Source organism: Aquarana catesbeiana, linkage group LG12 (genome assembly GCF_042186555.1).
Source record: "Aquarana catesbeiana isolate 2022-GZ linkage group LG12, ASM4218655v1, whole genome shotgun sequence".
Taxonomy (NCBI): Eukaryota; Metazoa; Chordata; class Amphibia; order Anura; family Ranidae; genus Aquarana; species Aquarana catesbeiana.
The window spans coordinates 67,819,052-67,835,959 of record NC_133335.1 but is presented as its reverse complement, the minus strand read 5'-3'; the positions used below and the strand labels follow the sequence as shown (position 1 = coordinate 67,835,959).

General features: G+C 41.2%; 1 protein-coding gene across 1 annotated transcript in view; it reads left to right on the top strand.

The window, feature by feature from the left end:
- Positions 1-16,908, top strand: part of CASC3 (CASC3 exon junction complex subunit) — a 53,740-nt gene that overhangs the window by 17,021 nt on the left and 19,811 nt on the right. The window contains exons 4-7 of the mRNA XM_073608001.1: positions 1,598-1,780; positions 9,117-9,268; positions 10,666-10,845; positions 16,239-16,906. Of these exons, the coding sequence (XP_073464102.1) occupies positions 1,598-1,780; positions 9,117-9,268; positions 10,666-10,845; positions 16,239-16,906 (1,183 nt within the window). The remainder of the gene's footprint in view (positions 1-1,597; positions 1,781-9,116; positions 9,269-10,665; positions 10,846-16,238; positions 16,907-16,908) is intronic.

The window sequence follows — 16,908 nt, the reverse complement described above, 5'->3', positions numbered from 1 at the left end:
ATGGATTAGAAACTCTGCAGATTGCGTTCTGTGTGTAATAAACTTTAATGGATTTTTACATGCATTTTACGTTTTTTTTTTTTTTTTTTTCTCTTTTTCTCCATAACAAACTGAATAGCTGGTTAAGGAGCGAGCCAGGAAGCTGGCCGCTGCATCCTTAACTGCATAAGGTCTGCCTTATAGCAGTAAAACTCTGCGCCAGATCACGTGTATATGTACATGATCCAGCTTTTCCTGGTAGGGGGAGCGCATGTGAGCTGCTGGCGGCTTGCCCCCACTGTAATCGCACACAGCGAGAACCTAGTGGCGGGCACCATGGACTCAACGTCTGCCAGCACCTGCCATCTGCCAGCACCTGCCATTCATCAAGCAGCAAGGCAGAATGGCAGTCTGCCTATGTAAACAAGACAGATCGCCATTCTGACAGGAGGGAAGGCATGTGTTCCTGGTATGGATTTTGAAGAAAACCCCACGCCAAAATTAAAAAAAAAAAATGCCATGGAGTCCTCCTCAAAATCCATACCAGACCCTCATGCCAGAATGCAGCCCGGCAGGTCAGGAAAAGGAGGGCGCAAGGGCCTCTTCCCCACAACCCTGGCTGGTGGTTGCGGGGAGGACGGCCACAGATTCTGCACCCATGTGAATGAGTATGGGGTACATACTGTTGAGGGTATGTGATCTGGTATGGTCCAGGATGCTCCTCTCCCCTCCCTTTCTAGATCTGCCGGGCTGCATGCTCCAGGTTTTTTTTTAATTTGGCATGGTCTAGTATGGGTTGGGGGGGGACCCCACGACCGCTGAGGATTCATCAGTTGTTAAGGACGTGGCGGCCGGCTTCCTGGCCTGCTCCTTAACGACTAGCTATGCACAGTTTGTTAAAGAGAAAAAAGCATGTTCAAAATTGCAAAATGCGCCTGAAAACCGCATAGACGTGAACCTAGAGTTAGACTTAGTTTATTTAAACCACTAATAAGCAGAATTTTCAGTTACATGACTTAATGTTAACCTGTACTCTCAAAGAGCATTTAGCCTGGGTTCACACTGTAGCGAACACAGACATCGCATGTGATTCGCGCTCGCACTGCTGTACTGATCACATGCGATGTTTGTGCAATGCGAGTTCAGCCATACAGTTTGTATGGCTGAATTCGCATTCCCGTACTGGAATCGGATTGCATGGGTGTTCTCACCCATGCGATCCGGTTCCTGTCCGAATCCACAGTTCGCAATGCGATCAGTCAACTGATCTGGAGGTGTCATTAATGTTGTATTGACACCTGCAGCGGTTCGCAGAGGGCAGTGTGAACTGCCTGTGGGAGAGATGTGATGCAGGAGCCGGCACTGGGATCGTGCTGGTTCCTGCATCGCTACAGTGTGAACCTAGGCTTACTTATCTGCCTTTGCTCTGCTGCAACTCTGTTAAGCCACCAAAGCAAAATCTTATGCAAATTTGAAGTCCCAAGATATGCACTGATTGGCCCAGCACTTTGATGTGAAGGAAGTTACATGCTTTTCATACCTGGCAGTACCTTCAACTCCTGGCAGAGCGACAGAGGAGCAAAGGAAAGATGAGTATATTCTGCTGTTTTCCCCTCAGGAGGAAGAGCCTCACTTAAGTGAGGAGGAAGCACTCAAAGCTACCCTAAAACCAGAAAACACAGCTGTCGAGGAGACCACCGCCGTCGCCACCACCACCACCGCTGCCACCACCACCACAAAAGAGGAAAAGCTTAAGACAAAAGGAGCTGTAACAGGGGAGCGTCAGAGTGGAGATGGACAGGTAAAATATAATACAGATTTTTATAAATAAAATTTTTAGCGTTAAATTTCTGTATCTTAGTGTTTTCTGTAGGTTAATGTTGCCACGGGGTCAGCTTAAAAGCCAGGCAAAAAACATGTTAGGGAGAGGTCAGCGATGACAGCCTTAATGTATTTCTAACTAAAGACAGCATTTTTTTTAAAGTTTCATACAGAGTGGCGAGGGGTTAGAACTCCTGCCCGTGTCCCCGTTTGGAAGATTCATACTCTTTAATTGGCCTTATTACCAATATCCCGGTTACTGAACGTGATGGAAAAATCCAAAATGTTGAGTTGTCACCAGAACAGGAATGGAGGAGAAATTTTACAATGAACACTTGTTCCTGTGACAACTGTCTAAGGGGGGGTTCCCCTACATTGGAAAGATAATCCTCTCACTTCCTGATGAGTCTGCAATACAGGAAATGGATAGAAATCTCCCTAATAAGACATGGCAAAACAAAGCAGTAACAGTGATTTTTAACTCCTCCCTACTCTATCCAATATGAAAGAAAGTTTTGGGGCCAATACTTGCATCTTAGGGCAAAACGTAACCATAACATTCAAAAGTAACAGTAAACTACCAGTATTCCTTCATACATTGAAGTGCAGATTTTGTGGATTAGGTATGGCGCCTCCATTTGACACGTCATCCAACTTTTATTTGGAACATATTTTGCGTGAAGAAAGATTACAATAGTAATGACCCACTGGGGATATTTCCACTCCTTTCCTGTCATTTCTTTAAGATGGGAAGAGGGGTAAATATTACCCAGTAGAAAACAGCAATCTCACCTTTAAAAAAAATGTTTTTGCTTGTTTAACACTTTTTTTGTTCAGTATTTTTTTTTTTTTTTTTTTTGCTAGAAAATTAGTTGGATCCCCCAAGCATTTTATATTTTTTTAATGCAGAGGCCCTAGACTATAAAATGGTGTTTTACAATTTTTTGTCACACGGTATTTGGGCAGTGGTTTTTCAAACGTTATTTTGATAGCAATACACTTTATTGTTTTATTTTGAAAAAAAAAAAAAACCATAACCCAATTTTTGGTACAGTACAAAAGATTACGCTGAGTAAATGGATACCAAACTCTTTAAAATTGCCACTCTTTAAAATTGGGCACGCCCATGCAACGATTACAAATGGCTACAAAATTTTACTATCTGTAGGCAATGCTTTAAAAGCCTTACCACATTAGATTTACACAGGAGGCCTGGTGCTTACTGCCCATGATCTGACGTTCGCAGTGATACCTAATATGGGTGGGACAATTGCTGTTTGTGTGCATTCGCCATTACGCATGTGTGGGGCATTTTTACTTGATCACTTTTATTGCTGTCACAAGGAATGTAAACATCCTTGTGACAGCAATAAGCATGTGACTAGTACTCTTTATGGAGAGATCTGGGGTCTTTCAGACCTCCTCTGCCCTTAAAAGTATTTGATCACACCAAGGTTAATGTGATCAAATGCGCTAAAGGTTTTTAACCACCTCAATACTTGGCACTTTCGCCCCCCTCCTTCCCAGACCAGTTTTCAGCTTTCAGCGCTCTCACACTTTCAGTGACAATTGCGCGGTCATGCTACGCTGTCCCCAAATTAAATTTTTATCATTTTGTTTACACAAATAGAGCTTTCTTTTGGTGGTATTTATTCTTGACTCCGTTTTTTATTTTTTTTGCGATATAAGCGAAAAAAGAGCGTAAATTTGGAAAAAAAAACAATATTTTCTTCTTTCTATTTTAAAACAAACCCAATCAAATCAAATTTTGTCATAAATTTAAGCCAAAACGTATTCTGCTACATGTTTTTGGTAAAAAAAAATCCCGTTAAGTGTATAATAATTGGTTCGTGTGATCACGGACACATGTGCGCAAATGATTATGTACAGTTGTGCGCAGGTGACATATGTGTGCATATAATCATTGGGACATGTGATTTTACTGGGACATATGTGGGGGAGGTGTTTTTACTATGTGGGGACATGTGTTTTGGGGACATTTTGTGTTTACTTAGTGTTTGTTTTGTGTTTTTACATGTGTGGGGTCACTAGACTGGTGATCAGTGAGTAAAAAGTTGTAAAAAACAGCTCATACTCACTGATCACCAGCCGGCTGCAGCGATCCGCTCTCCTCTCCTCACTGACAACTTCCGTGTGAGGAGAGGAGAGCCGATTGCCTACCAACCGGCTCTGTGTTTACATCACATGACGGCTGTGATTCGACACGGCCGTCGTGATCAGGAGGGCCAATCGCAGAGCCCTCCTGCCGATCGGAGATGCGCCGTGTCTGGGTGACACGAGCGCATCGGGATCACGCCGCTGCGCGGGCACGCGCGCGATCCCGCTCCTTCTGAGGGACGTTCCTGAACGTCCACTCAGGAGAGAGAGCCCACCGGGAGCCTTAGTAAGAGAGGTGACAAAGAACCAGGTGGTCACTCTGCTTGAGCTCCAGAGATCCTGTGTGGAGATGGAAAAAAGTTCCTGAAGGACAACCATCACTGCAGCCCCCCACCAATCTGGGCTTTATGGCAGAGTGACTAGAACGCATGAAAGCCTGCTTGGAGTTTGCAAAAAAACATCTGAAAGACTCTGTGAGGAACAAGATTCTCTGGTCTCATGAAACCAAGATTGAACTGCTTGGTCTCAACTCTAAACGTTATATCTGGAGGAAACCAGGCACCGCTTTTCACATGCTCGATGCCATCCCAACAGTGAAACATGGTGGTGGCAGCATCATGCTGTGGAGGTGTTTTTCAGCAGCAGGGACTGGTCAGGGTTAAAGTGGATGTAAACCCGAAAAAATGATTTTTAATTAAGACTTGCACCTTGTACAGTATAGGATTTCATGTCATCTGTGCCCACTCTTGCCACTACCACAAAGAGGTAATCCAGCTCTGAGCAGTCCTCTTATCTTTTTTCAGTGAGATAAAAATGGTCAGACAAAGAAATAGATGTCCTTCTCCCCTTTGCTGTGAGTGACAGGTGATTTACATATCTTGTGCACTAGTGTGAGAGAGGCGTTCTGTGTATTTCAGATCCCCCTCCTCCTTTGTTCTCCAGCTCTCCCAGGGTTGGCTGCTCCACACCTCAGCATGATTGGGCCTGCTGAAGACATGTGGTGACTTTCCTGGGTTTTGACTGGATGTTAGTGATCATGGGGCTTAATCCACAAGACCAGCAGGAGTTCAGTGTAAGAAATATCAATGCCTGGCCAAGGGGAGTGTAGAGGTGGGTGGGGAGTCTACTGCCATTACGACTCCACCCACCGAGCTCCGGACAACAGACCCACCCACAGAATCTGCAGTTTTTCGGGTCTCATAACAGACAGAGGGGAGACATTTGACAGGTAGGGATACATGCAGGAGGCATGTATGTCCTTATAGATAACCACTATGGCAGTAGTTTAGAAAGTATGAGAGTGGGTTTACATCCACTTTAAGGGAAAGCTGAATGAAGTAAAGTACAGAGATACCCTCAATGAAAACCTGTACCTCAGAACCTCAGACTGGGCCGAAATTTCACCTTCCAACATGACAATGATCCAAAGCACACAGCCAAAACCGCACAGGAGAGGCTTAGGGACAGCTCTGTGAATGTCCTAAAATGGCCCAGCCAGAGCCCTGGTTTGAACAATATTGAACATCTCTGGAGAGACTGATGGTCCCCATCCAACCTGACATAGCTTGAGAGGATTTGCAAAGGAGGATGGCAGATCATCCCCCAATCCAGGTGTGCAAAGCTTGTCACGTTATACCCAAAAGACTCAAGGCTGTAATTGTTGCCAAAGGTGCTTCAACAAGGTACTGAGTGAAGGGTCTGAATACTTAAGTACATGTGATATTTCATTTTTTTTTCTTTTTAATAAATTCAGCCATTTTTAAAATGCTTGAAAAGTCCACATGTAGTGCTAAAAAAAAACTAATAAAAAGGCAGTACCATAAGAGTTTAGTGAAAGGAAGAGATGGGACCCCAGCACCTGCTTCAGTGTGAGATTGAATTTACACTGGTGTGGTGTGCTGTAATCTCCTTCTCAGAAGAAGAGATAAAACAGGCATATAACCAGGATCTGTATAGCAGCACCAGCATCAAGCACCAGGTGGATGGCTCCATGCCATGGTAAAATAAGCCGAGCGTAGCGCTGCTGCGGTTGAAAAGGTGGTATCGTCCTTATGAGTGGGTGATTAAGCATAGTGAACCGGAAAACTGGATGTCTTTGATTGGAGTCCTGTTTGGTGAAAAGGGATAGAGGCAAGTTCCACCATCAATGTTACCACGGAGTGGAGCCATCCACCTGGTGCTGGATGCTGGTGCTGCTATACAGATCCTGGTTATATGCCTGTTTTATCTCTTCTTTTGGTAAGGAGATTGCGGCACACCACCACAGTGTAAATTAAATCTCACACTAAAGCAGGTGTTGGGGTCTCATCTCTTCCTTTCACTAAACTCTTATGGACTGCCTTTTGTTTTTTAGCGCTGCATATGGACTTTTCATATATTTTTATTTGTTAATCAGATTGTGCTGGCTGCTTCATCGTTTGCTGTTATGTTGTATACCTTCACGTATTTTTGATTTCTAAAATTCTGTTTTCACTTTGTCATTATGGGATAGTAAGTTTAGTTAGATTAATGAGAAAAAATGAATACAGCTGTAGCATAGCTCCCAACTGTCCCTGATTTGGAGCAATGTCCCACTGTCCCTCTTTCCCCTCATTTGTCCCTCATTTTGGTCTGATCTATATAGTTGTATATAAAATGCACTTTTTATCTTTCAAAAAGTGTTTCCCAGTGCTAAACCTTTCATCCAATTTCTAAATTGCTGCATTTGTACATTTTAAAAGCCAATATAAAGGAATACTGATTGGTGTATGTGAATGCGCTACTCCCTTAATACCCACCACCTGCAACGTTCCTTTTACTTTTAATCCAAAAAAATCACTTGTGTAAAGCAATAAAATAGAATAAAATAAAATAAAATAAAATCTTGTGCATATCCTTATACCTCTAAATCCTATAGAAATATAACCATATATTATACAGTGTAACAAAGTCCTTCAAATGTGCCAAAAAAAGTCCTTTGATATTAATTGTGACTGGCGTGCTCCTATGTTCCTTCAGTGTTCATAAGTGACTGAGTGAAAACACCTCCACCATTCAGATTGGCCACTCACCAGATGCTTAATTCAAGATTCGCCTTTGGTTCATTCAAGGGATAACCACTCCACTTAAGTACACTCCTCACCGGCTAAACTTTGACTCGAAGGCTGGCCATACACTATTCAATTTTCCTGTTCAACTTTCTTTTAGATTTACCAAAACCATATAATATGAGGTGAAACCTAAACCTTTTCAATGTGTATGCAATCAGGCAAGCCCTTGCACTACATAGTTGAAGGTAAATCTAAAGAAAATTGAATAAGAAAATTGTATGGTGTATGGCCAACTTAATACTCCTCATTGGAAAGCATAAGGGACAAAAACAATCATAGCGCAATATGGCTTGGACTATTTATTTAAAATGCACCAAAAAGATGTCAACTCACATTTAAAAGTGCCCTCAAGCCGGCACAAAGCTTATCCAGCAGTTATGGAGGGGTACTGGGCTGTTCGCATGGTCCGCCTGTTGTTGTATTGCGGCCTCCACGCTCGGCTTGCGCTCCAAGCCTCGTTCCCGTTCACGTCCGGTCACCTGATGTGAAAAAATTCCCAGCAGCCTCTACGCGTTTCGCATCATAGAATGCGTCATCAGGAAGCTGCCGTATGATTGGTTCACGTTCTATTTTTATTGCGTGTGGCCGGAAGTGGAAATTCCGCCATTTTAACTAAGGTTGTATTCCCATCTATGACTTCCTTCCCAATCTCGCCATTTTAACGCAATATAAATAGAACGTGAACCAATCATACGGCAGCTTCCTGATCACGCATTCTATGATGCGAAACGCGTAGAGGCTGCTGGGAATTTTTTCACATCAGGTGACCGGACGTGAACGGGAACGAGGCTTGGAGCGCAAGCCGAGCGTGGAGGCCGCAATACAACAACAGGCGGACCATGCGAACAGCCCAGTACCCCTCCATAACTGCTGGATAAGCTTTGTGCCGGCTTGAGGGCACTTTTAAATGTGAGTTGACATCTTTTTGGTGCATTTTAAATAAATAGTCCAAGCCATATTGCGCTATGATTGTTTTTGTCCCTTATGCTTTCCAATGAGGAGTATTAAGTTGGCCATACACCATACAATTTTCTTATTCAATTTTCTTTAGATTTACCTTCAACTATGTAGTGCAAGGGCTTGCCTGATTGCATACACATTGAAAAGGTTTAGGTTTCACCTCATATTATATGGTTTTGGTAAATCTAAAAGAAAGTTGAACAGGAAAATTGAATAGTGTATGGCCAGCCTTCGAGTCAAAGTTTAGCCGGTGAGGAGTGTACTTAAGTGGAGTGGTTATCCCTTGAATGAACCAAAGGCGAATCTTGAATTAAGCATCTGGTGAGTGGCCAATCTGAATGGTGGAGGTGTTTTCACTCAGTCACTTATGAACACTGAAGGAACATAGGAGCACGCCAGTCACAATTAATATCAAAGGACTTTTTTTGGCACATTTGAAGGACTTTGTTACACTGTATAATATATGGTTATATTTCTATAGGATTTAGAGGTATAAGGATATGCACAAGATTTTATTTTATTTTATTCTATTTTATTGCTTTACACAAGTGATTTTTTTGGATTAAAAGTAAAAGGAACGTTGCAGGTGGTGGGTATTAAGGGAGTAGCGCATTCACATACACCAATCAGTATTTTTCACCCATTTCAGTGAGGTTTTTTTTGAATGCAGCAACTCTGATATATAAGTTTATAAAATAGTGGTTTTTGCGCCGGTGACACACAGACAATAATATAAAGGAATAGTAGTGGTAAAAAAAAGTCCTTGTGGATTTAATTAACTTTTTTTTTTTCCTTTTAAGGGGGTGTGGCAGGGGGCATGTCCTTGTGGATTTAATTAACTTTTTTTTTTTTTTTGGGTTAATTTTCCTTTAAGGGGGTGTGACAGGGGGCGTGTCCTATGCCTACATACATTTTGTTAGCAGGTGTCCCTCATTCCCATTTCAAAATGTTGGGAGGTATGCTGTAGTATCAGGCTGCAACATAACAAAATTGAAAACGTGAAAGGGGTCTGAATACTTTATGAATGTGCTGTGTGTGTGTGTGTGTATGTATGTATACGTGTGTGTGTGTATGTATGTATGTATGTATATATATATATACATATAAACATTTCTTAGAAATTGTAATGTGAGTAACAATGTCTCCCAGGAGAGCACTGAGCCTGATGAAAATAAGGTCTCCAAGAAGACTCAGAAGCAATTGGATGATGATGAAGACAGGAAGAATCCTGCATACATCCCTCGTAAGGGGCTCTTCTTTGAACATGATCTACGTGGACACACAAATGATGAGGAAGTAAGGTGAGACTGCAGTAATAAATTAATAATTATCTAGTTGAGGAAAGAGACCAGGGTGTAACAATGTGAAGCAAGTAGGATAATGTATAAAAGAATGAGGTATTGAACATAAGGTTCAGAATTTGTATGCAAATACCATCTACATTCCTCAATATATTTAATTAAACTTTGCTAAGCAGCCTACTGATTAGCAAAGGACGCATTTGGACAGCAATTCTTACTCGTCTTTTTTTGTATAGGATTACTAGAAACGAACTTGGGGGTGTGCTGGATAATTTTGCCCCTCAGTATACCCCTATAACCACTTGACCTCCGGAAGATTTACCACACACACACGCGACCAGACCATTTTTTGCGATACAGTTGACAATTGCAGAGTCATGCAATGCTGTACATAAGTTAAATTTATGTCCTTTGTTTTTTCCCCCCAACAAATAGCTTTCTTTTTGTGGTATTTGATCACCACTGGGTTTTTTTTTTGTTTGTTTTTTGCTCTATAAACAAAAAAAAGACAGACAGTTGGGGGGGCAATATTTTTTTACTTTCTGCTATAAAACATCCAATAAAGAAAATAAAAAATCGAATTTCCTCATAAATTTAGGCCAATCGGTATTTTGCTACATATTTTTGGTAAAAAAAAAAATCACAATAAGCATATAGCAATAGATTTACATAAGTGTTATACTGTCTACAAACTATGGTGTGTTTGTGTATATACTGTAATTTTTTTTTTTTTTATACTAGTAATGGCAGTGATCAGCAACTTTTATTGCAGGACTGTGATATTGCGGCGGACTAACTGACACTTTGTGGGAACCAGTGGCACTAATTCAGTGATCAGTGCTAAAAATATACACTGTCACTGTACTAATGACACTGGCTGGGAAGGGGTTAAACAGGGCGATCAAAGGGCAAACTGCACCAATCCTTTCCCATACATACTAATATGCTTAAGGTTTTCATTATATCTCTCTTTTTGCCTATTACCACTAGCTATTCTCTGAGCTTGTATATGCAAGGGGAGGAAAAAGAGCCTGTCTGCTTTCTTTTTTTGCCAAGTGACCATCCTTCTAATCTAGGGGAAGGGCTAATACCCCCTACTGTGTCCATATATATATATATATATATATATATATATATATATATATATATATATATATATATATATATATATATATATATATATATATATATATATATATATATAAATAAATACAATACACACACACACACACACACACACACATACACACATATATATATATATATATGGACACAAATTTATAATTTATTTTATTTTTTGGTGAATGCAAAAAAGCTATTACATAAGCAATTCAAATGTTTTCTTTGTACATTAATATTTCAAATAAAAAGTTCAGAAGTTTGCGTATTGCTTTTAGACCAAAGGGTCGCCATCCACGCAAGTTGTGGAAAGATGAGGGACGATGGGTACATGATCGGTTTCGGGAGGATGAGCAAGCTCCAAAGTCTCGGGATGAACTGATTGCCATGTACGGTTATGATATTCGGTCTTCTAAAAACCCGGAGGAAATTCGTACACGCCGACCAAGAAAGCCAAGGTATAATTTTTTTTATTTATTATTATTATTATTATTATTATTATTATTATTATTATTATTTGTAATGCCATGGTGTTGGTGATTTTGTTGTCTGTTAAACTGTGTTGAACATATGTACTGGTATGTGTTTATAACATTTTCTGCCTTGGTCCTAAATCTTTTTAGCCCATGAAAGAAAGCTCTAAACTTTTTAATACCCTAAAGCTATTGAAAACACCAACACATAAATGAGGGGTTCTACAGCCCTTTGCTGTCATAGCAGAGCTAGATAGACTAAGGGGACATTCATTTATTGTAGTTGCTTCCATAATGCAGCTTGGCCCATTTCTCCTTGCTGTGTCGTGGATAGCTGTACTTCCAGTCCACATAACTTGATAAACTGTTGATTCCAGATTAGGCAATGACAATTCAAGTGGTACTTCTGCTTGTTTTGGTGAATCCAAATAAGATTTTAGAATTAGATGAAATAAAGATTTATAGAATAGAAATGAAGTTATATAGAATAGTAAATTATTTAACCATTTAAGGACCGAGCCTCTTTTTTAGATGTGTTGTTTACAAGTTAAAAACAGTTTTGTTTTTTGTTTTTTTTTGCTAGAAAATTACTTAGAACCCCCAAACATTATAAATTTTTTTTTTTTTTTTTCCTACCACCCTAGAGAATAAAATAGCGGTCGTTGCAATACTTTCTGTTGCACCGTATTTGCGCAGCGGTCTTACAAGCGCACTTTTTTTGAATTAAAAAATAAGACAACAGTAAAGTTAGCCCAACTTTTTTCTTTATATTGTGAAAGATAATGTTACGCCAAGTAAATTGATACCCAACATGTCACACTTCAAAAATGCGCCCGCTCGTGAAATGGTGACTAACTTTTTACCCTTAAATCTCCATAGGCGACATTTAAAAAAATTCTACAGGTTGCATGTTTTGCGTTACAGAGGAGGTCTCGGGCTATTATTGCTCTCACTCTACCAATTGCGGCGATACCTCACATGTGTGGTTTGAACACCGTTTTCATATGCGGGCGCTACTCACGTATGCGTTCGCTTCTGCACGCTTGCTCGGAGGGACGGGGCGAGTTTTAAATTTTATTACTTATTTATTTTACCATTTTTTATTTTTACACTGTCTTAAAAAAATCGTGTCACTTTTTTATTCCTATTACAAGGAATGTAAACATAGAAAAAAAAAAAGCATGACATGACCTCTTAAATATGAGATCTGGGGTCAAAAAGACCTCAGATCTCATATTTACACTAAAATGCAATAAAAAAAATATAAAAGAGAAAAAAATTGTCATTTAAAAAAAAAAATAATAATAAAAAAAAAAAAAGACCCTTTAAGAGCTATGGGCGGAAGTGACGTTTTGACGTCGCTTCCGCCCTGCAGTGTCATGGAGATGGGTGGGGGCCATTTTCCCCCTCACTCGTCTCCATGCACAACCACGGGAAGGATCCGATTGCTTCTGCCGCTGCCGACGGCTCCGGTAAGCAGCGGAGGGCACGAATCACGGCAGGGGGGCACTCTCCCACTGCCATTAACAGTAATCTCGCGGCGAATCCGCCGCAGAGACCACTTTTATCTGGTACCGGACCTCCAGCCAAACATGGCGATACTGGGGTTATGGCAGCTAGCTGCTGCCATAACAACGATATCTGTCCTCAAAGTAAGGACGTACATCAGCGTGCATTGGTCTGGAAATGGTTAATAAACACTTGAGGTATTCTAACAATTAGGTAGTTATTTAGAAAAGCTACCTATGTAAGAAATGCAGGTAATGTTCTTACTACAAGCCGTGGGTGCTCGTATGTCCAGGAACTCCTGTTAAGTGTTAGGGAACACTTAAAAAATTCACTACTTTTTTTTTTAAGCTTTGGGCAGAGTGAAGAGGCATTAGATCTCTTTCTGGGTTTTATTTCTGTCTGTGGCCCAGTTAGGGAGTCTCTCTCTTTCTCTTTCTTGCTCTTTCTCTCTCCCCTGTTTACCATTGAAAGAAAATCCCAAATTTTGGGTTGACGTTTAAAATAAGAACAAAGGGGAAATCTTCCAATGTGAACACTAGTTCTGGTGACACCCTGGGATTCCCTCACTTTGGAGGGCTTTCCTCTCACTTTCTGTTTTGGCTATGGGACAGGAAGTGAAAGGAAATCTCTACAATGGGACACAAATGGCAAAAAAAAAAGACTATTATATAGGGAGGGTTATAGTGATAGTGAAAATAAGATTTTGCCTATGTTAACACTTTAAAGGAAACCAGTGTTCAATTGACCACTAATAAACTGCAGGGTGACTTAAAGTGTTTAAGGCATTATTCTAAGTCTATGCCAGCCCCTCTATTAGAGGCTAGCATAGCACACTGTGTATGTTGTATTTAAAAACGAGCAGTGTAAATGCTGAATATCAACTGTCTTCAGGCCGGTCTCATCACTTGCGGCCGCTTTCCAGCTCTGATCGATGTCTTCTGTGGGAGGGGCTGTGATCTCCCTCTAACGTCAGAGGGAGATCACATGGCCGCTTGTCTCCTCCGCAGAAGGCACCCATCGGTGCTAGAAAGTGGTCGCGAGTCACATGACCGGCCTGAAGACAGCTGATATTCAGTATTTAGAATGCTCGTTTTTAAATAACATACACAGTGTTTTATACCAGCCTTTAATAGAGAGGCTGGCAGTGACAAATTTCATTTTTCAATATTAAAATAATAGCGGCGGGGGGCCGGGCTGGAGACAGACAGAGAGGGTGCTTACAGGGGGGGGGGAGAGGAGAGCAGGCAGCCTATCACAGAGTGAGGCACTTTGACCACAATGATCAGGACGCGGAGCTGCCCTGGTTATCCTGGTCTGTTTAGAGGCGGCATACAGAAATTGGTAGGTTTACAATTTTTTGGGGGGTTTTTTTTACAGTTTAGAGGAGGGCAGCTACATAGCACAAGCACTGTGCTGTGTAATCTGCTTTAAGACCAGAATCTACTTTGTTAACCCAAAAAAAGCTTTAAAACCCTGTAAAAATAGTCCAAGGGATGTCTCCTTCCACAAATAGAAACTTTTGGTTCCGGAAATATGTATTTGGATTCTTCCTCCCTTACGCCTCCACTGTTTGCTTGTATTTATGATAGACAGCCCCACGGATGAGTTGTCAGTAGAAGGAAAACTGGACTAAGTGTGCTTCAAATACTGATGCCTCTGTTGGAATATTAAATGTGTCACTGTGAAAGTGTAGTATATCTAATTAATGGCTTTTATAATGAACATACATCCACTTTAACAACTCTCCTAAATGGTGAAGCCCTTGAAAGTAATGAGTGATGCACTCAAAATGTTTCAATGCTGTAAATTTGCAGTGGAGGGTGTCTATACTAAGCTTTTCAGCTCAGAACAAAATGTATACGCTGATCACCAGAGAGCCCTAATTATCTAACACAGCCTTTTTCAACCAGGGTGCCTTTGTTTCTTCAGGGGTGCCTTGGCAAAATGCCTAAAAATTGCTCCAAAATTGTATACAGGCTGGTGGGTGGATGAAATCTGCCTTTTAGTTAAACAAAGCCACAGGTTTTCATTGTACACATTACAACCCTCTAGCTGCCAATCGCCTGATGACCAATGGCATCATCAGTTCATAAGGAGGATGTCAGCTGCCTGCATATCATCATTGTTTGACCCTCCCTTGCCTCTCTCCATCAGCTTTGGGGTCTCATCAGCTAAGTGATGCAGAAAAACTGAGGAAGTAGAGAAACATTGCAATACTAGTCGGTACCAGTTTGCAAAAGTGTATTTGCTTTGGAAGAATAAATTACCTCTAATGTTGGGTGTCCTATGTGTATTGATGTTGCTGCTTTATGTAAAGCTATTAGAATAGTTTTTACATTTTAGGATGGGACACCTCAAGACTGTCCATAATTTTAAAGGGTGCCTTGACTGAAAAAAGGTTGAGAAACAATGATCTAACATCCTGTTTTTCCTTTCCCCAGTGGTCCTAAAAAGAAGTGTCAGTTGTAGTAACCTCTTCAGCCCTGGAAGGTTCAGGCCATTTTTTGCGATACGGCACTGCGTTCTTTTAACTGACAATTGAGCGGTCGTGCAACACAGTAGACAAAATTGATGTCCTTTTTCCCACAAATAGAGCTTTCTTTTGGTGGTATTTGATCACCACCTACGTGTGTTGTGTGTTTTTTTTTTTTTTTTTTTGTTTTTGTTTGTGCGCTATAAATTAAAAAAAAAAGGCAGACCGTTTTGGAAAAAAAAAAAAAAAAATTTTTTTTTTACTTTCTGCTATAAAACACATCCAATAAAAAAATTGTAAAAAATCCAATTTCTTCTTTAATTTAGGCCAATATGTATTCTGCTACATATTTTACATTTTTGGTAAAAAAAAGTCCAGATAAGCGTATATTGATTGGTTTGTGCGAAAGTTATAGCGTCTCCAAACTATGGGATATTTTCTATGAAATTTTTAAAAACTTTTTACTAGTAATGGCGGCAATCAGCAACTTATAGCGGGACTGCGACATTGGGGCAGACAAATCGGACACCAAGGGACACTTTTTTGGGGGGCCAGTGGCACTAATACAGTGATCGGTGCTAAATAATATGCACTGTAACTATACTAATGACACAAGATTTCTGTCTTGTCACAGAACGGCGATCTGCCTTGTTTACATAGGCAGACCATCATTCTGTCTGCCTCGGGAACGATCGGCGGGTCCCGACGGTCCAGCTGTGTGCAAACGCAGTGGGAGCTGGTCGCCAGCGGCACGCACGCCCCATACCCAGGAAACAAAATTGCGTACAGGTGTGTGATTTTGTACTGAAGGGCCACCTTTCCACAGTATATAAGTGTGGGGCGGTCCAGAAGCGGTTAAACTGTGTACATATTCATAACCCTTGACCTTTTTATTTAGCTTTTTTTTCGTGAACCAAATGTTGTTTGCAACCTATGTCTCTCTCCAAAAAAAAAAAAAAATCTCCGTATTTTACTTTTAAAGGAAGATTGTACCATCAAACAATAAAATTGTTCTTGCATTGCCAAGTTCTTTCACTTTCAATCTACCTATCTACCTATCATGAAGGCAGCAGTATGCACACAATTTCAGTTTTGCTTGTTGTGAAGAATGACAAAAAAGAGTTGTTACTGTTGCATTGTGCTTCCTCAATGGTCCTGATCTTCCATAGACTAATTTTATTCTCTCTGTTTACACTTGCTGTATGAATATGCAGCACCCTGTGATTTCCGGTGAAAAGGCTTTCTGATGACTATCGAATCGAGAAAAGAATAATCCAGAAAGCTGGACAGATGCTTCCTTTCTGTTCTGTAGACTGCTGTGAGATTTATTTTTTTGGTGCCAGTAGTTGGTATACTCCTGTGCACGTATGTAAAAAACTGTAACTTCTCATTTCAGATACACCAGCCCCTCCAGAAGGGAAGACCAGGAGGAAAAGCCAATCAGGCAGTCAAACCGTTATTATGATTCCGATTCTGTCCCCCCACCCCGAACCTACAACAGTCGCAATTCCCCTGGGAACAATAGAGCTGTTTCAAATAGGACCTACTCACGGCCAGGTGGGTACAAGGAGAATCGTCCTGTCAGTTACCCACCAGAGGACATTGTTGCTCCACCACCTACTTCTGAGCGAAGGCAGGATTATGGAGGTTATAGAGCCCGGAGCGTAGAGCAAGCACCGCAACTACCAGATGACGAGCCCCCTGAAATGGGAATGCCTAACAAAGTTGAACCAGCAAATGAGAAAACGGCTGATCCATCACCACCACCTCCCGATCGACCTGTGGAGAAAAAGTCCTATTCTAGAGCCAGGAGGAGTCGGATTAAAGTTGGGGAGGCTGGAAAGAGCATAGAAGACACTACATTCCCTGAACTGCCTCCTCCCCCTCCACCACAGATGCCCACTGAGGTGGTTCCAGAGCCTTCCCCACCCATACCTGTAGTGAAACCTGGTGGCTGGGAACCTCCTGTAGAAGGTGGTTTGACTGGACTAGAGCAGGACATGTCACAGGTCAACATTGCAGACCAGAACTGGACCCCTGGGCAATCGCCGTACGTTTCAACACGT